Source organism: Dermacentor albipictus, chromosome 3 (genome assembly GCF_038994185.2).
Source record: "Dermacentor albipictus isolate Rhodes 1998 colony chromosome 3, USDA_Dalb.pri_finalv2, whole genome shotgun sequence".
In the NCBI taxonomy this organism is placed as follows: domain Eukaryota; kingdom Metazoa; phylum Arthropoda; class Arachnida; order Ixodida; family Ixodidae; genus Dermacentor; species Dermacentor albipictus.
The window spans coordinates 177,109,459-177,129,135 of NC_091823.1; the positions used below are offsets into that span (position 1 = coordinate 177,109,459).

The window sequence follows — 19,677 nt, forward strand, 5'->3', positions numbered from 1 at the left end:
CCCCATTGCAGATTGCTTTCAAGATGAGTACAGCCTCCCAATTATTTAATAATATTGCACAAGTATCAACCACACAGCCGCTCCATGCCAGTGCTGCTGTCGCGGACAAACTTGTAAGGCACACTTTGTGCTGTTGGCAATGTGGTTCTGACTAAGCTGAAGTAAGGCTTGCCAAGGAGGGCTAACGAAAGTTTGAGAGTAAACATTCATTTTTCAGCGCATTCTCTGTCTGTGCTGTCTCATTTCCCAACAACTAAATTCTCGTGAAAGCAGACTTTTCTCTTTCCCCATCAATTTCGTTATTGTGGGGTATTACTGCAGTATGCTCAAGTCCACAAAGGTCACTCTGGTGCAAGCATCATCTGCTACGCTGTACCCTTCTGGAGGACACATGCTCTGCTAGGGTTATCGGGAAGCACCACTTACAGAAAGATGGTCTGAGAACACGTGTACAGCTCAAAAGTGTCTTCTGCAATGCACATTCCATTTTTCCTTTCTATTACTGGAGCTCATGCGTGCACCAGGGAATTAAGATTTTAAACATTTGCAGTTTCGTCTAAGAGCCGAAGCATCAATTGTGATAGCAAATTAGTGGACAGCTATACAAACTAAAGATAGTAGCTTTATTGGCCGTATAAACTTGTGAACATGGGCATACTATCTAAATTAACAAGTACGGTGTCATGCACACAGAAGCAAACATGAACACATCTCACTCTATGACCACGGAAACTCACTGTCAAAACGCTAGGGTGAGGAAGTGTGGCAGCAGCAGCAAGCGAATTGACCTGTGGGCTGCGTATCACATCAATGCGGACTAAGTGGCAAAAACACAGTGCGCTCTGTGCCCGAAGCAGATGGCTTTCAAGATACAGAGGCCCAACTTGCGGCCACCTGGAGTAGAACTCCCACTCCCGACCCCTCCCCCCCCCCGACTCGTAGCTGTGCACGTGATGAAAGATGGCGCGCTTCCTCTGAGCTTTTCTCTCTTGCGTGCACGAGATTGGGCCACGATCACAAGCTCACCCTCGCACACTTTCACTCGCACACACAGCATACGGTGTGCGGTCACGATTTTATTAACCTTGGACTTTATATGGAGCCTCACGGCAACGCTGACGGCAGATACAGTGGCGTAGCCAGAAATTTCGTTCGGGGGGGTGCTCATGTTGCAGCTCGGCCTCCTCCTTAAGAGGAAGCTTTAGCTCGGATGCTGCTATTTAAATACATGTAGAAGGGTAATTCGTTTTTTCCTCGCAACAACTACACCAAATTTGACGATGTTTGTTGAATTTAAAAGAGAAACTTAAATTCTAGTGACTGTTGGTTTCGAATTTTTCATTTCAATTCTTTATTAAAGAAAGGCCAATATTGCAAATTTTCAGAAAACGGAACTATCAAGTTTAAAACTCAGTAACACAACAATGAAAAACGATAACACAATTCTGTGAATTGCATCTAATAGTACATCTACAGCGGACAAAATAGATATGTGAAACATGGATCTAAAAAAAAATTTGTATTACAAAAATACGACTTTTGCAGAACCCTTGTAAGTACACAAAGTAACCAATTCACACAAGACACAAATTGACACACCAAATTTGTTCGCATTGACTTTCCTAATAGTTGCCGATTAAAGAACCAAGATATCTGTTCTTGGTACATAGCTATTATTTTGTCAACGTTGTGCTTCTATTTTTTCGAAATTTCAATATTTTCAAAATATTTATACAAAATTCAGGCCGTAAATCGAAATTCCGTTTCCAACAGACACTATAATTTACCTTCTCTCTCAAATGCAACAAATTTCATTAAAAGCAATTAGCAGGATTATCTCAGAAAAGCGTTTCTGCGTTTTACATGTATTTGAATAGGCCGCGTCGGATTGCGCCCCAGCTAAAGCTTCCTCTTAAACAATTTGTCAAGGGATCAAATACATGAATAATAACTGCATTACCATTGTCAAAAATGCTGTAAACAAATTCTTGAATGCTACGCATTGTCCAAACAAGTAAAATGTGGATTTTTTCATAAAAGAATATTCTCGTATGTGTCAAAAATTGTGCCCAACGTATAACTGATATCAATGCTTCCATGTTTTTGTCTATTTAATAAGTAAAGAAAATATTACACAAACTTTAGAACTATTTCAGTTCGAAACCAGGAAAGCAGCGCATACCGCTGATATGAAAAATGAAAAGGCCATGAAATGAACAAGTTGAGGACAAATATGTTAATGAAACTTAGTCATTCAAGAACTGTGTTTACATTCTTGTATATATGCAATGGCCAGTGAAAGATCTGCATGACGCTGTCATTTGTTCCAATGTATTACGTAGGAGCAGCTGTCACCAATCGTGAATCGTGAGTAATTGCACCGAAATTATAGTCGCAACAGACAGCACGTATAAAAAGCAGGAGTTCTGCAAGCTATACCAGGGCGAGTCAAATGAATGTGAGCCAATGCGAATATATGACAAACGGGGTACTTTATTAAAAAGTATTCTTCATGAGAATTTAGACATTTGCCCCATTAACTAACAAGTCGCGTGATTCCCGTCTCATGAAACTCCTTAGACTGCTGCTTCAAAAAGTCTGTAACTGACTCTTTTAACGTCATCGTCCGGCACGAATCTAGTTCCGTTGAGCTGTTTTTCGGTTGCCCCTAAATGTGGAAGTTGCAAGGGGGCAGGTCTGAGCTGTATGACAGATGTTGCAGGGTTTCCCCCTTGAACTTTGCCAGTTTTGTATTAACCACATCAGCGACGTGGGGACGGGCATTATCGTGGGACAAGATGACCCAATTCGTCAATTTTCCATGTAGTTTGTTCTTGATTGCGACACACAGTGGTTCTGGCGTTTCACAATATCGGAAACAATGGATAGTCTCTCAAGATTGAGCAAATTCCGAAGCCCCGAAAGCCCCCCCCCCCCCCTTGGCTATGCCGCCGCTGGGCAGATATGCACCTGGAGTGTCCATATAATTGCTACGCAATAAAATAGAAGACTGTAAGTGTATCAGCATGTATGAGGCATCATCACTGAAAAGTGAAAAATACAAAACAATGATTGTAAATACTCGCAGCTACTTGGACTGGCTATTTGTAGTGGTGCGTGATGAAGCCTCGGGTAGCAAAGGCAAGGCGTGTGCACACCTAAAGCAAACAGTGTAGGAGGGGAGTGCTCGTACTGCAGAGTGCTTCGTCCACTTACTCATACAATCTCTAATTTTGCCAATATGAGATGCTGACATGTCACGCAGTTAATACTCGTATACGATTATTATAAACCTGGGTGGCTTCAGAAATAGCCTATATTGCTATCAAAGCTTAGTTTTCAGAGTTTGGGCATGGAGTGCACATTGGGTTTGGAAAGTTCAACATTTCAGCCTTTTGTAGCGCTGTCTGTTTTTCATCATCATCATCAGCCTGTTTTATGTCCACTGCAGGCCGAAGGCCACTCCCTGCTATCTCCAATTGCCCCTGTCTTGCGCCAAATGACTCCAACTAGCGCCCACGAATTTCTTAATTTTATCGCTCCGCCTAGTCTTCTGCCGTCCTCGACTGCGTTTCGCTTCTCTTAGTATCCATTCTGTAACCCTAATGGTACAATGGTTATCTAACCGGCGCATTACATGACCTGCCTAACTCCATTTTTTTTTTTTTCTGTTCATGTCAATTAGAATCTGGTTTGCTCTCTGATCCAAACCACTCTCTTTCTGTCTCTTAGCGTTATGCCTAGCATTCTTGTTCTGCTACATTAACTCTATGGGGGGAAGTGGTGCTGTGAAGCCGTCCGAATTATTGGGCGTCCGGAAAGCCGGTCGTTGACGGTACACTTGGGAACTCTTCTAGAGGACAAGGCGTCAAAGAGGATTCGTTACAATTCGTCTCTGTTACTTGAGCCAGCATTACCGCGACTTTCATTCCCTTTCAACAACATTACTCCTCATTTTCACTTACAGAAGCACAAATTGCCCGAGTTTTCCCCGAGTATTTCCAGTATATTCAAAATCCCTGAGAATTCAAAGTTGGCAGACGCCCTGAGTAATGCAGCATAATAAATCATAAACACATGCATGCATGCGTTAATACAGAAAAACTGTAGTGCATCCAACAGACAGAGAGGGTAAAATTAATAAAGGTAACCAATTAGGTATGGTTTGGAGCATGATGAATTAGTCAGGCCTCATCATAATGAGGTTGCACCCAACAGGAAGATAGCTTCGTTACATCCAATACTCATTATAAGCATCTACTTGTTACCCACTGACATCGGCAATACAGTTCTAGATATAATTCATTATAACTTGTGCTTTTTATTGAAGTTTAACTGTACATAGACAACTTTTGTGTAGAAAGGTGCAGGGGCAACATCAGAAACCTTAGTCAGTTCATGTTGTTCTAGAATTAATTTTGGTCTGAAAAGGAGAAGGGGTCACTGACCAGGCAGGAGCCAGTCACGGATGTTCTGGTAGGCGTACGAATGAATCCAGTGGCAGCCATTGAAGGTTTCATCATACTGGTAGGACGGGTGGCGGTAGTTGTGGAAGCAGACATCCCACAGGCCCAGTCGGACAAACTCCATGTTGGCCTCTTGGTAGCTCTCAAGCCAGTAAGGACTGGCAAAGCTCACCAGCAGAAGCAACGTGGCACAGTAGCCCACCAAGCCCGCACCCAGCAGAAGGCCCGAGGCTGGTGGGTACCGGTACACCTGGCCGCTCGAAGACTTCTCCATGGCAGACAGCCACTAGCAGCCCCTCCTCCTCCTGCTGAGTTTCAACACAACCGAGAGCTGCAGTCTCTCCTCTGTGGTGAGAAAGCGCAACAGGCGAAAAGCACAGGATTACATGAAACCCAATATGGAAAACAGCATTAAAAGAGACCAGGAGAAAAAACAAGCAACAGCAGAAGCACTTAAAGGGCACCAAAAAGAAATACCAAGTCCAGCTACTCTGATTTATTACAGTTCTGAGACTGTGAATAGGTTAGTCTTGCTGCAAGTAGAGGCTTTGCAAAGCAAAAACACAAACGAAAAGAACAAGAACATTACATAGATCTAATGCACATTGAATCTACATGAAACAAAGGTTTAAAGGGGCCCTCAGGCACCTTTTTGAAGCGTCAAAAACACCTTGTAATGAGCTTTTGTGCCTCCCAGAAATATTTTACCAAAATAATTTTTCCAGAAGACCAAGCAGTACTTTTAGTGCAGATACTATGAATGCCATATTAAACTAAACGTCTTTCGTTCTGCCGGAGCAGGGCAACACCGGCGGCAGTGACTAGCACACACGTTTTGGTCATCTGATTCATGGTTTATAACACTGTCTGTCCCTGGCCTGTTTTTGACCATGTGAGAACAATGGTGGTGTGTACAACAGCTCACCATTGGATTCCATGCTAGTTGTCAAGTGCCACATTTCGTACCAGAGCTGCTGGAACTGTCAATGACAATCCTACCTCTTAAAATTGTGTGGGGCTCCTGCTACTGACCCCGGGAAACAGAGGTCCCATTTGGTGCTTTTCACAGCAATTGGCGACAGCCACTGCGTGAGAACGGCAGTGAAACAGTGACGGGAGAGCTGTAGCACCAACAACCTTTTCTGTCCACGTAGACGGTGTTGGCCAAACACTGTCATTCTATGCAAACAGCAGCTCCCAAGTGCATACCTTCAACGGGTGTGCGAGTACCACGAGCTTGCGGCTTGCTCTGGCAGCTGTTGGCCACCAGCAGCCATCCATGAAAACTTCGCATATGACGATACATGCAAGACACTGGCAGATTCGAAATGGGTGAGGTGAATGCCTCTATTCGAAAAGAAGGTTGTTGAGAAGGATTCTTCATGCTCCGCTTGTGACCTCCATGTGCCACACATGACTGCAAAATTTGGCTGAGACGTTCATAGCTGTGTGTGTTGTCCACGGAATGTGTTTTTTCACCAAGCCAGAGGGGTGGTTGAGGGCCTGTTTAAAATTCATATAACTAAATTCAATGCATACAATTGTCGTTATTTTCATCCTGCACAACGTGTAATCTCATGCAATGACTATGCACTACACTATTCACAAGCTATGCAGAAATGCAAACACTGAATCTGATGCGCGTGACATGAATGCAGCAATGTCGTGAGGATGAAGGCAATGCCCGATGCTTGTGGAGAATACATCTAAACACACTGGGGGACTCCATAATCCTTGTGTTGCAGTGGTACCTACCCTTTCTGGAGGACTGGCCAAAAATGGGGTTCCCGAAATTAGAGAAGTTTAAGAAAATAAAATGATCTGTTGAATATCATGTGCTATGTCATCAAGAGGTCTCCGTGCTTCGGGGATGCCTATGTGCCAATATTATATATGTGCAGGTATTATGTCGTGACTTATTGTTTTAGTGGGCCAAACACAGGTGCACGTAATGGCACTGTCGGTCAAAACACCCTGCTATATTATATACACAACCTATTATTTCGCAACACACCCGTTCACATCTCTTTCCCTCTCCCAACAGACAAACCACTCAACTAGCCTTGCAGAAGCCTCCATCGACGACACAAATTCTTTCGCCCTACCATACACCAAAACACACCGGCCCTTGCTAATGCAGTGGGGCTACTCGGCACAACCCACCAACGAAATGAGAAACCTGAAGGAACAGGCAAAGAAAGATTTACTTTAAAACTGTTGAAGTGACATAACAAAATTATTTTCACAGCACGTTTGACGTTGGTGAAGCTTTTATCAACAAGAAAGGATTATATTTCATTCAAATTACTGGAACGCCTCAACGCAGTGACTTTCAAAAGCTTGACTAGCACAAAAATTGCAAAAATGCACAAAAATACAGTAAAATTGCGACTTGACGCTGATGTCCTCAGAGCTCCACTTTGAGCATAAAATTCAAGAATGGCCACTTTGGCAACTGGCAAGGACAGTGTGGCAACAACTTACAGTCGAAAAAATGCAAATGGGGTTTTGAAAGAATAACTTGTCCCTCTAAGCGACAAGTGCAAGGCCTGCAATTTCCCTGCTGCTTGTGAATTTTCTGTTTTATTTGTTTAGCTCTTGTCTCTATTCATGCTGTCTTTCATAAGAAGACTACTGAAGTAAATGCAGCATCACACATAAAGGTCGTTCCACAGAGAAAAAAATAACACTATAATGAACCTATTGAGCGCAAATAGGCTGGAGCATAAGTTAGAGCTACCTTAGCTTTCACATCGAGTCTACACGTAGAAGCAGAAAATGCTTGGACATATTTATTGCTAACATTTATCCGGAAAGATAGAGTATGACAAGACATTCAATAAAAAGGTGTATGCGAAACATCACTTTTTGTATCTGTGCATGTATTAGAAAGCAGTACTGAATGGGGGAAGGCAAAGAGTCTTCCATGCCAATGAAACCTGTTATCTAATTGAGTCTGTCAAGGCATATGACCAGGGTGGGTAGGCCTTAAGAAGCAGTGCACAGTATTGGAGCTGCTTAGCACAGCAATTGACCTGGGACTGCAGAGTCTGTATCTCTTCTGTAATATATTCGTGTACTCAAAGGTCAAAGATTTCTTTCCCTTTTTTTCTTTTTTCAATGCGGTGCCTGGCCCCTCACTGCTTGCACTCTTGCAGACAAGTCGTTACAATCGAAGGAAAGAAAGACACCCTGAAAACACGGTCAACTTTCGGCATGTAATAGTACTCCGAAATTATATGTGTTATCAAAATTAGGACAGAACTGAAGACCCATGTACAGGCAATGAAATAGTAGAAATATTAAGATGTATTCGAACACACACCCGTGCTATGCAAGCACGCAATACACGCACGTGCTTAACCGGTATCGGCAGATCGGCGGTGACAGTTTGCAAAAGCACCGTGGGGCACACGGACGCCAGGAAATCCAGTTGCCAACCAACGGCGTGTACAGTACATGCAAAGGAGCTCATTCCAATTTCCGTTCATTTTCAAGCCAATCTGCACATTTACTTAGGTAACAGAGTTGCGGGTCATTGCGCGAGTAAAAGCCACAGGAGAGGCCACCACGGGAGACACGGGCCAGCGATAGTAGCCGGTAACGAGACACACACAGAATCGCGATGCTGCCCTCCGACCGCGCGGCGTGCACTGCGTAACCTCATTCAGAATGCATGCAGAGCCCCCGTCTCGATACACGGCAGGCAATTAGCCACGGCCCAATGCGATCGCCGGACGACGCCAGGTGCTGTGGCGATCACAGACGCATGGCCTACTCCATACAAGGTGATCGGCGGCGCCAACGACCAGACGTCGCCGTGTAACGTACGCGTCGCCCAGCCTGGGAGACCATTGGAAAGTTTGAAGCAGTGCTTTTCAGAAACGTCTGAAGTTCGCTGTTAATTTCACGCGCACAACTCAACGAAATGGCTCGCACCGCGCGCGCCCCGCCCTGAACACTAGCAACGCGGCGACGCTTCGGGACAAACCTGTTTTTTGAACGACGCATCAAAAGCACTTCCTTGCCGCAGCACACATTGCATGGGTGGGAAACGAGACCTGGGACAGACTGCGCGCGCAGGAAGCGGAGGTTTCCAATGTGCTCGTACTGAAGGTGCATGCAAACAAGAAGCCAAAATGAGCTTACCACAGGAAACTGCTGTGAGCCAAACCACCGACGCACAGCTGAGACGCCGCGCCGCCGCTTCTGCCACCGCTTGCGCACCGCTCCTTCGCTTGCCGCCGCCGTTGGTTGTGGTGCTGCCGCGCGTAGGAAATGACGCGCGCGAAAGAACCGGATGTTGCTATCACGTGACCACAGAGAAACTTGTTTGATTGCCGTCTGCTACCGCCGCTTTGCGTGCTTTTCAAAGAGCGTCGGTGAACTTAAATTTTCCGATTACATTACTTACCGCATAGCGCTTTGTCTTTTAATACATCAAGAGCATCTATCACGGATCTTGTAATGAACTCAATGCATTTCATGACAGTGGTATAATTCATAAAGCACCTGCAAGTTCCGTTTGTCTCAAGTAGGAAAGCGCTGAAAAAGCATCAGCGCATCCCATAGTTCCTAATCCAAATAAAAGTGACAGAATGCAGCATTTATTAATACAAATCTGGCTCTCCAGCTTAAGTGGCAAGAGGTGGGCATCGGAGCAAAGGAGAGAGGAGGAGTCGACGACCGATCCCGAGGCTGTCAGCCAGGGCAAGCCCCTCCATGACGTTTTCCGCCTACCAAAAGCCGCGGGCGCGTCGATCAAGGAGCTTTAAACGCATGTTCCGCTGGTGTGTGCGTAGCGCGCTCCCCGCGCGTTCGCTAGCTCGGAGTCGGGCCCAATCCTCGAGCTCGGCTGCTAAGCCGAGTTGCTTGGAACGTTGGTCAGAGAGAGAGAGAAAAAACTTTATTTTCATGTTCGGTGGTAACGTGGAAAGGCCCTCAGTCCAGAGCCTCGCTTGCGGCATTCTTCAGTGCAGCACTGATAAACGCCGCAAGGTACCGTTGGTCGTCGGCGCTGGCTGCTTCTGTCAGCCACCCGGCATGGGGTTTAGGGGAAAGATTTGTGGGGGCAGGAAGGGGAGGTGGGGGTGGTCCACAGGACCAGAGGATATGGGATGTGTTCGGGTGTTCACCACAGTATCGACAGGGTGGGGGATCTTCAGGTAAGAGGCCGCGGAGGAGGTGCATTCGCGCTGGTGTAGGGAGTGTTTCAGTCTGGGCCTGACGAATCAGTACACCCTGTTCACGGGTGAGCACTTTGCTGAGTTTGGGGAACTTGCGTCTTGCCTCTTGATATGGCCGCAGAAGCAGGGGAGCCCACCTTTTCGTCTGGGTTGGTCGTGGAATGCAGGGTGCCTGGTTCAAAGTCTCGCAGGCGAGCTGATTAGCTCTTTCATTTCCCGGCAGTCCGTCATGACCAGGTATCCAGATGATTTCTAGAGGAGCCTGAAGGTGCTCTTGAATAAATGTCGAAGTGTGGGCAGGGAGATCATTGTGCAACAATTTCCTGCAAGCCGCCATGGAGTCGGTAAATATGATTCTTGGGTAGGCTGAGTTACTAGGGGGCATGTGTTTGATCGCAGTTGCGATGGCTGTCAGTTCCGCTAAGGTCGGATCTGTCTCCGAGAGTACCTCCGTATGCACAGTTTGGAGGTCGTTATTCACGACTGCTATAGCGGAGCCCCGTGCACCAACGCTAGCATCAGCGTACAAGTATATGCCGTCAGGGTGTCTTGCCGTGTACCTCTTGAAGTAGGCCACTCGCTGTCGTCGCCTTTCCTTGCCTCGTTCTGGATTCATGTGGCGTGGCAGTGGAGCTATGGTTAGAAGTTCGCGTTGTTTCGGGGGTAGTGGGCGCGTGTTCAGAAGGGGCGCAGCTTCTGGATGATGGCCGATGCTGTGGAGGATGTGCGTACCGTGACACGTGCGCTGCAAACGCAGTTCTTGGCGACGACGATGAATGCTGACTAGTTCCGCCACCGTGTTATGGCAACCGATGTCAAGTAGGAGCTTAGTGCTGGCACTAAACGGGATGCCGATGGCCAGCTTTGTCGCCTTCCTGATGAGCGCATCAAGGCGATTGATATCTTGCTTGCGGAGATTGGTATAGGGCAGGTGATAGCGCAGGCGCGACATAATTAGTGCGTTTCTTAGTTGAAGCATATCCGCCTCTTTCACTCCATTTGCTCGGTTGGAGACCCTACGCATCATGTGCAGCACCTGTTCTCCTTGTCTGAGCAGGTGATGCACCGTCGCAGCGGGACCTCCATCTTTCTGGATGTGGAGACCGAGTACCTTAATACATTTTGGTTGGGAAATGGGCACGCCTTCGTTTACAATTTGTATGGTGGGCGGTCTCCATGTTTTGTGATGGACCAGTAGCAATTCAGATTTTTCCGGCGCACATCTAAGGCCAATAGTTTGAGCAGCCTCATGCACCCTGTTCATAGCCTGTTGGAGAGTTTCTTGGATATGCCCTGGCGAACCCGTGTTGATCCAGATGGTGATATCATCTGCGTAGATCGAATATTTGATGTCGGGGATGTCTCGTAGCGCTCTATGGACTACGCACATGGCAAGATTAAAGAGAGTGGGAGAGATCACGGAACCCTGCGGGATACCTCTCTGCGGATGGGGATACTGTTGTGAGGTGATGTCGCCTACTCGTAGCGTGTACGTGCGACTCCGTAAGAAGTCCCTAATATAGTTATAAAGCTTGGTTCCGCAGCCAGTAGCTTCGAGCTCTTGCAGCATAGCATCGTGGTTAACGTAGTCAAAAGCTTTCTTGAGGTCTATGGCAAGAATAGCTTTAAGTTGAGCGCTGCTTGTTTCCTTCGTGATTTCTTCGTGTAGCTGCAGTAGAACGTCTTGAGTAGATAAGTGATGTCTGTATCCAATCAAATTATGGGGTAGGTGTTGTGATTGCTCAAGGTGAATTAGAAGTCTGTTAAGCACGATGCGCTCCATTAGCTTGCCGACGCATGATGTTAGCGATATTGGACGCAGATTCGCTATGGCTTGGGGCTTGCCAGGCTTCGGAATGAAAATGATGCTGGCTGTCTTCCACTCTTCTGGCAAGCTGCCCGTGTCCCACACATTGTTAATTTCCTGAAGTAGGAATGCATGATCGGCTTCTGTAAGGTTGCGGAGCTGTGTTGTCGTAATTTGGTCTGGTCCTGGCGCTTTATTCGGCTTTGCTTCTGCTAAGGCACGCTGTAGTTCCGCTAATGTGATTGGGCCGGTGAGACCCTCATTTTCTGGCTCTGCGCTTTTGTAGTCGGCATACTGTGGTTGCACTGGATCCGCAATGTGTGTTGTTATAAGCTCGTTGAATAGGTCATCGGTATGCTCAAATGTTTCGAGCAGCTTTCGGAGCTTATGGGACGTTTCCGTCTTTGTCTGGGTTGGGTCAATGAGTGATCGGATGAGATTCCACGTGGAGCTCATATTCAATGTGTCATTGAGCTTGTTGCACGTATCGTACCACTGCTCACGAGTGAGATGTTCAGTGTTGTGGACGATCTGCTCGTTGAGCGTGTTGATGCGTGAGCGCAGTTTTCGATTGAGCTTATTTCTTTTCCATCTCTTAATGAGGGCATGTCGTGCCTCCCAGAGATGAAGAAGATGCCTGTCCGTGCTTGGTTGCTCCCACTTCTCTATTATTTCCTTCGTGTGTGACTGGATTCGTTGCCTGACCATCTCTACCCAATCTTTCAAGTGCATGTTTTGGAAGTCTCCTACAGGTGTCTTTCTGAACTCATTCCAATCCGTCAGGCGATGCTTGCGCTGGCGTTTTGGGAATCCTTTGATTTGCAGAAACATCTGTATGACAGTATGGTCACTCGTTAAAGTATCGTGCGTGTTAACCCATTGCGCTGACAGTCGTCCTTTAATGAAGGCGAGATCAGGCGTGGTATCTCTTTCTACGGAGTTTCCGTGCCGCGTCGGGGAGTCGGTCTCGTTAAGGAGAGTTAGCTGGGCCTGTTGCATATGGTATAGTAGTGCGGATCCTTTGGAGGAGTTTTTTGTGTATCCCCATGAAGTGTGTGGCGCGTTGAAGTCGCCTGCTATTAGATGATCAAAATACTTCGTTGGCCGCAGATTCGCAACCTCCTTGAAGAAGTCTACTTTCTGTTTTGGCGGGCTATAAACATTTGTGATGAATAAGTGGGGCTGTGCCTTGCTCTTGACAATTTTAGTTGGAAAGACACGTACAGTGAGGCTCTGTTCCGTGCTGTGGACAACATTTGCCGCTATATCTTTACGAATAAGAATGGCCAGTGCAGAATTATGGCTACACGTCGTATAGCCTGCAAGATGAGGTGTTTGGTTAGTTTCCTGGAGTAGGAGAATGTCGGGTCGACGATCTTGAGCGGCAATGTACTGCGTGAGAAGGCCCCGTTTTCGAGCAATCCCTCTACAGTTCCACTGCCACACCACCAGATTAGTCGCCATTGTTCTACTGATGATTTTGCGGAGCGCCCGCTGTAGGGTAAGGAGTGGGTCGTGTTACGCTGGTAGATCGACGTGCTCTGGGTCGTTCGCGCTCTTCCTGGCGCGGTAATGCGGCCATCGCAGCCTGCACTTGTGTAGAGACCATCGCCTCTGCCTGGCTCCTGAGGAGCTCGTTGAACAGGGAGCGCATTTGGCTCATTATTTGTTGAGTGTATGTTTTTAGCGCCTCCTCAACTTGAGCAGCAACCTGTTGAGCTATCTTGGCCTCTAGACTGGTTTGCATTTCTTTCATTTCGTCCCTTAGTTGCTTAAAATCTGCTTCAAGGTGTTGTAGGGCTGTTGTGTGGTATCTTGCCTTTTTCATTGCCGGTTGCAATGACGCTGGTTCTGCTTCCTGAGCTAAGGGTTGCTCTATATCACCCAATGGTGTAACTTCAGGTGCGTGTGCCTCTGCTTGCATGTCCATGCCTTCGGTAGGCTCTAGTGATTGTGACGATAGTGTTGACATTTCATTAGGTCTGCGGGTTTGAAGTAGAGCGTTCTTATAATCTTTGGCTACTTTTTGAGCTCGTGTTTGAACTTGAGATGCATTGGTAATGGGGGGGAAAGGGGAGGTGCCGGGTGACTGACTCACGTTTCGCTGGTTTGCGGGTTGCTCGTCTTGTTGACCTCGGGAATGGTTGTGATCCGGAGACTGGCTGCCACCTCCGAACCGGTTGCAGTCCCCGGACTGGCCGCCGCTCCCGGACTCGCCACTGCTGCCGGACTGGCTTTGGTCCCCGAAGTGGTCCCGGCGGCCCCTGGAATGGCCGCGTCCCCTAGATCGGCTGCGGCCCTTGGATCGGCTCCTGCCTCTGGAGCGGCTGCGGCCCCTGGACTGTTGACGGCTTCTGGAGCTACTTCTGTCTCTCGATGTGTTGTCGGAGTTGCGTTTTGGGCTTGGGCTTCGGCTTGCGATGGTGACTGTTTTCATTTGCTTGTCGTCCTTTCGTTGTTTCAAACGCTTCAGGTAGGCCGCTTCTCTGACCGCTTTATCAGCGGCTCGTCGCACTTCACAAGTTGGGTCGTCTGCCTTGTGGTCCTTGCCACAATTAGGGCAGCCTGGTTTGCAGTCATGATCCCCTACAGGATCTCCGACAGACTTTCCACATGTTCTGCACCTTTGTTTTCCATTGTCGCGACAAACTTCTGATCGGTGTCCTATAGCAAAGCATGTTGTGCAAAATTGCGCCTTGGGTCGGTGAGGGACGCAGCGGTATACACCTCCGCCGAATATGACCTGGCGAGGTACATGTGAGCCCTTGAAAGTTATGATTGCAGTGGCTGTTCTACCCATCATACGAGCCGCAATAATCTCATAATTTGGGGCTCGGAGTTCACGCATCAATTCTTCGGTTGGGGTGTTCATTTCCACGTTGTGAATCACACCTCTGCACGAGTTATGGGGTGAAGCGATATAGATGTGGACAGGGTAAGTTTTGCCATTAAGAGTGGTTTCATTAATGCGCTGGAGCTTTTCTGTCGCCGAGGGGTCATCACTGGTTATTATAGCCAAGTTCTTTTCTTTTTTGATGTCTACTGTAGCGGCGCGAGCCTCTGCAGCAGTCAGAGCTGCTGAGACGCTTAGCGCGTCGTGAAGCGTTCGTGGGCTCCACTGAGGTAGGAAAAGGCCAGTTGGCGGACGCAAAATGAGCGTTGCAACGTGCTGCGTACCTTGGGAACGTTTTGATACTCGAGTGGTCCATCCATCAGTGTCGGTGACGAATTTCGGGGCCATTGCTGCTGAAGGAGTGCGGGCCGTTGGCGTACTTGACGGCAGGCCTACTCCCCTAGCCGTTAGGGCTAGCTGAGCGCCCTGCCAGGTCCGTGACAAAAGCACAGAAACTCACAGTACGTTGGTCCGATCACAGCAGAAGTTGGCCAAAATGTTCGGATGATGTTCTAGAGGAGCCGAGCCGTGTCTGAGGACTGGTCCTTGTCGAATAACGTGGCATTCGGGTCTTTCCTGTGGAGCGATGCGAAGGCACGTATGCTCGGACAGGAGCGACGCTCGCGTCCCTTGGTCAGAGAATGCGCGCTGCACTCCCATAGCAGGCGCTAAACGCTTGAGCGAGCGTCCGTTCTACATGCGGCAGGTAAATGAGAAGTACTGTGCCGACGTCAGAAATTTAGGTGGGGTGCTGGAATTCGCAAATTTGCACGTGCACGTTGAAATCAGCTAGCTCAAGACTGAAATAATTGGGGATCACTGGGAGAGGCCTTCGTCACGCTGAGTACGTAAAAAAATAGGCTCATGATGATGCGTACTCGGCCGTGAAATTGAGCATGTCCTGTTAAGTGACTTAACTGCGAGCAGTATTTATCTGCAACTCCTTTTGCAGCATCATTGTAGTGCGAGCGTAGCTTGCTATTCCATGAAACGTCAATGTCTTTTGGCACACAAACAGGCTTACGGGTGAAGTGACAGAAGCTTTTCAAATTAAAAAAAAACAGATAGCATTTTCTTCATTCGGCCTTCTGTATGTTTGTGTCCTAAGGAATTCAAATTTTCGAAGGCACCTGATATTTCTTGTCCGACCTATAGTGTCTGTTCTTTTCTGCTTTTTTAGTTATGTTAGGATGGATGGACACAACATTATTTTAAATGCGGCAAGGTTTAACGACCAGGGCTCAGACCTCCCATAGAGGGACTTCGAGGCCTTCCCTCGTCGCCGCTTCTCGGGCCCGCTGGACTGCCAACTCTTGTGTCTTGAGGTTGGAGCTTCGCAGAGCGGCAGCCCACTTCGACGCAAGAGCCCCCGGAGCTACTGCCAGTTTAGCTGATATAACAGGACACTCCCACAACATGTTACCGTACACTTCTTGCCACATGTAGCCATTTTCCCACCTATGCACATGCATGCAGTCATGTCAAAACGACAACAGTAATTAATTTTGGGGCGGATTTACTAAAGATGTAGATTATTTACGCAATAGCGCAGAAACACATGGACGACGAAAGAAAAAGACGGGACTGAGCACGGATAAAAAAATCAGGTCTGGCAACGCCACAGTAGACTCCTTGAATTATAGTGTACTAGAATAACATTATTCTGGTACACTACACCTTGAATGCTAAGGCTGGCAGGCAGCGGGAAGCTGCTATGGGCGGCGAGCTCCACCACTGGAAAAGTTGGCGCCACCGTCGGCGTGACGTGGCATGAGGAATCACGTGGACACGGCGGCCGCGTCGGCTGCTTCGGAAGCGCCGAAGCGAGCTTTAAACGGAAGGTTAAGGTCCCACCTGCGCTGCGGTTCTCATTAAGTGGTGAGGTTTTCCCACCTTGGGTATCAGCACGACAGCATTTGAAAGCACTATAATAGCTAGTGGCTGCTTCTGGAGGCGTGCAGCATGGTAGGCTACGCGGTGCCACAGTGCCGGACGTACGCAATTGACCGAGCTTGGTGTCAGCCTTATTCACACGTAGCCGCAACACAAAAAGCTGCGTGAAGCTTGGCTCGCGAAACTTAGAACCGGCGAACAGCCATCGGCTACAACTCGGGTATGCAGCAAGCACTGACGCGAGGAAGATTTCTGGTACGGCGTCGGGACTGCGATGTTCGGTGAGTAGCAGAAAACGCGCACTGAGACGCTCGCCCGTGCCCGGTGCCCGGCTAATGTCATGACGCTTTATTTGGTCTATGAACTTATTGATGCTAGGTTCTGGCAAGTTCACTGGAATGGAAAGGGAGCGGTAAGAGGCATATTAAAAGAAGACACGGCACATGATCATATGTTTGTGTTGTGAACTATTGTAGTGGATTACGAAAAAGAAGCAGTCGGAAATCGCACGCTGAGAAGACCGATAAACAGACAGTGTGACGCATCTTGAGAAATAATATTGAAACGTCCAAGAATTTCAAAGAAAAAAAAAGGAGATTGAGTCGTCGCGACGGCACATATCACAGCCGCCGTAGGCGTCGAAGTCTCTATAACGAAAGTATTTTTGAACAGTTTTGATAGCGTCCACGCAACGGTGGTTGCTTGTATCCTCATATCCTGCGTCCTAAATCTGGCGGCACGGTGCGAAAACGAGCTCGCAGTGAAAGCAAAACATTGTGCGCGGACATGCATGCAGACGCGCAGTCGGTCACTGCGTACCCGTGCGATCGCTGCATTGAGGCTTCATTCTGTTATACTCCATTCGGTTATATACAGAGAGTCGACTATAAGAACATATTTCACACAGTTTACTCTCAGCGTTTGCCTGTACCTTTCACGAAAGAAGCCGGTTCGGGCCGATCGCGGCGACCGCGCGCAGTGGCGTTCACGGTATTCGGCAAAGAGACATCGTCTGTGAACGATGATGTGCCTTCAGTTTGCCCAAGATTATTATTTTGGCGGTAAAAAACTTCCCGCGTTTTAGAGTGCTTACAGAAATCTCCAGGAGGGCTGCCGCGTGGTTTTTATTAAGCGCCATACCTAAGGTCTATTCGATTCAGCCAAGTTTCTCTGCACCTTCTGTACCTATTCACGGTGCACTGCACCTAGACCCTCGATTTCCCGAGGTTCAGCAGTGCACCCTGCGCCCCCGTGCTCAATTGAACGGGGTGCAAGGCAAGGTGCCGCCGTGGTGCACTGCACCCTTGAACCTTTCAGCGAGTGGGTGCAGCCCGGGCACCCCCCGCACTTTTTCGTTTGAGGTGCCGTGCACCTTTTTCTGAATCGAGAAACCTCTATATATGACGAGCGCGCCGCGTTGTCGCTCATACTATACGCAAGGGAGGCGCATCCGACAGATGGAGACTCCGTAAGTCCTCGCCCCCAACAGGTACGAAATAGCAAGCGCATGAGAATATTGTTACGTAGGAAGACGCAGACGAAAAGCTATGTACAAGTATATTTACAAGAAGATACGCTGCGCCTGGCCAAGAGGCAACAGCCCGCGCTAGCTTCTAATCGTCGTCGTCGTCTTCACACTGCTCGCCTTTTCGTGGTCACACATATTGTTCCGTAGCACTACCCCCGGCTGCAAAAGCGCCGTCCCGGAGCGACTAAAGATCGGACTCGGAAGCAGTGTAGTAGGCCTTGAGCCTACTGACATGCACGACATCACTAGATGCCAGAGGAGAGGACGAGGTTGAACCCACAGGCTCAATTTCGCAAGTCACAGGCGTCACCTGGCGCAGCACGCGGTAGGACCCTGTGTATCGCGAAAGCAACTTCTCTGAAAGTCCGACGTGGCAGGAGGGCGACCACAGGAGCACGAGCGCACCAGGCGAAAACTGTACGTCACGATGGCGGGCGTTGTAATGACACTGCTGAGTGGCTTGTGAGGTCGTCAGTCGAGCACGGGCAAGCTGGCGTGCATGGTAGGCGAGGGCGATGGCGTCGCGCGCATACTCGCTTGTTGAGATTGAAGCAGGAGGAAGTGCCGTGTCAAGAGGCAAGGTCGGTTCGCGACCGTACAGTAGATAAAATGGGGAAAATCCGGCGGTGTCATGCCGGGAATAATGGTACGCAAATGTTACGTAAGGAAGGGCAATGTCCCAGTCGTGGTGGTCTTTGGAAACGTACTTGGACAGCATATCATAAGAGTACGGTTTAACCGCTCTGCCAGGCCATTGGTTTGAGGATGGTATGAGGTAGGTTGTGTTGAATGGAGCAGGAACGCACAATGTCAGCGATAACTTTCGAGAGGAAGTTTCGACCACGGTCAGTAAGCAGCTGTCGCGGGGCGCCATGAAGCAAGATAATGTCACGCAAGAGAAAGTCCGCGACGTCAGTGGCGCAACTGGTAGGGAGAGCCCGAGTGATAGCGTATCGGGTGGCGTAATCAGTCGCGACGGCTACCCATTTGTTCCCAGAGGATGATGTGGGAAAGGGACCGAGCAGGTCTAATCCAACACGAAAGAACGGTTCCACAGGGATGGTGATCGGCTGGAGATGACCGACAGGTAGCACCTAAGGTGTTTTCCGACGCTGGTAGGGATCACAGGCAGCAACATAGCGTCGAACGGAGCGAGCGAGACCAGGCCAATAGAAGTGGCGGCGGACGCGGTCGTACGTGCGGGTTACCCTAAGATGTCCTGCAGTGGGTGCGTCATGCATCTCAAAGAGCACAGTCTGTCGTAGCTGTTTTGGCACGACAAGAAGAAGATCAGAGCCGTCAGGGAGTAAGTTCCTTCGATAAAGAATGCCGCCCTGGAGGACATATCGGCGAACGGATGTGTCGGTAGGTGTAGAGCGCAGACGATCGATAAGTGCTCGCAGCGATAGGTCTCGGTACTGCTCATCGGCGATGTTAGCGAAGGCAGACACAGAGGAAATGCCGTTGGCGCTACTACTGTCGGCGTCGTCAGGCTCGTCGACCGGGTAGCGAGACAGGCAGTCAGCGTCCTTGTGTAGTCGGCCAGATTTGTAGGTGACAGAGAACGAATATTCTTGGAGGCGTAAGGCCCAGCGACCAAGTCTTCCTGTAGGATCTTTCAGTGAGCATAACTAGCAAAGCGCGTGATGGTCTGTGACAACGGAAAAGGGTCGGCCATATAAGTATGGGCGGAATTTCGCAACCGCCCAAACTAGGGCCGGACACTCACGCTCAGTGATGGAATAGTTGCGCTCCGCGGGTGAGAGGAGCCTGCTGGCGTAAGCGATAACACGGTCGTGGCCACGCTGGCTTTGTGCCATTACTGCGCCAATTCCGTGACCGCTGGCATCAGTACGGACTTTGGTAGGCACAGTAGGATCGAAATGGGCCAGAACGGGAGGCGT

The 19,677-nt window shown here is 48.7% G+C and overlaps 2 protein-coding genes across 6 annotated transcripts in view; one reads left to right on the forward strand and one right to left on the reverse strand.

The window, feature by feature from the left end:
• pck (Claudin superfamily protein pickel) overlaps positions 1–8,728 on the reverse strand; it is a 41,870-nt gene extending 33,142 nt beyond the window's left edge. For 2 of the 5 annotated variants that reach the window (XM_065439922.2, XM_065439918.2), the window contains exons 1-2: positions 8,616–8,728; positions 4,449–4,811 (exon numbers count right to left, since the gene is read on the reverse strand). In XM_065439922.2, the coding sequence (XP_065295994.1) occupies positions 4,449–4,740 (292 nt within the window). In that variant the 5' untranslated portion in view covers positions 4,741–4,811; positions 8,616–8,728. Of the gene's footprint in view, positions 1–4,448; positions 4,812–8,457; positions 8,595–8,615 lie in introns of those variants that run through there. The other 3 variants (XM_065439919.2, XM_065439921.2, XM_065439920.1) reach the window with 3 other exon arrangements.
• LOC135900526 (uncharacterized) overlaps positions 1–19,677 on the forward strand; it is a 1,275,659-nt gene that overhangs the window by 945,494 nt on the left and 310,488 nt on the right. The gene's annotated exons all lie outside the window — the stretch shown is intronic.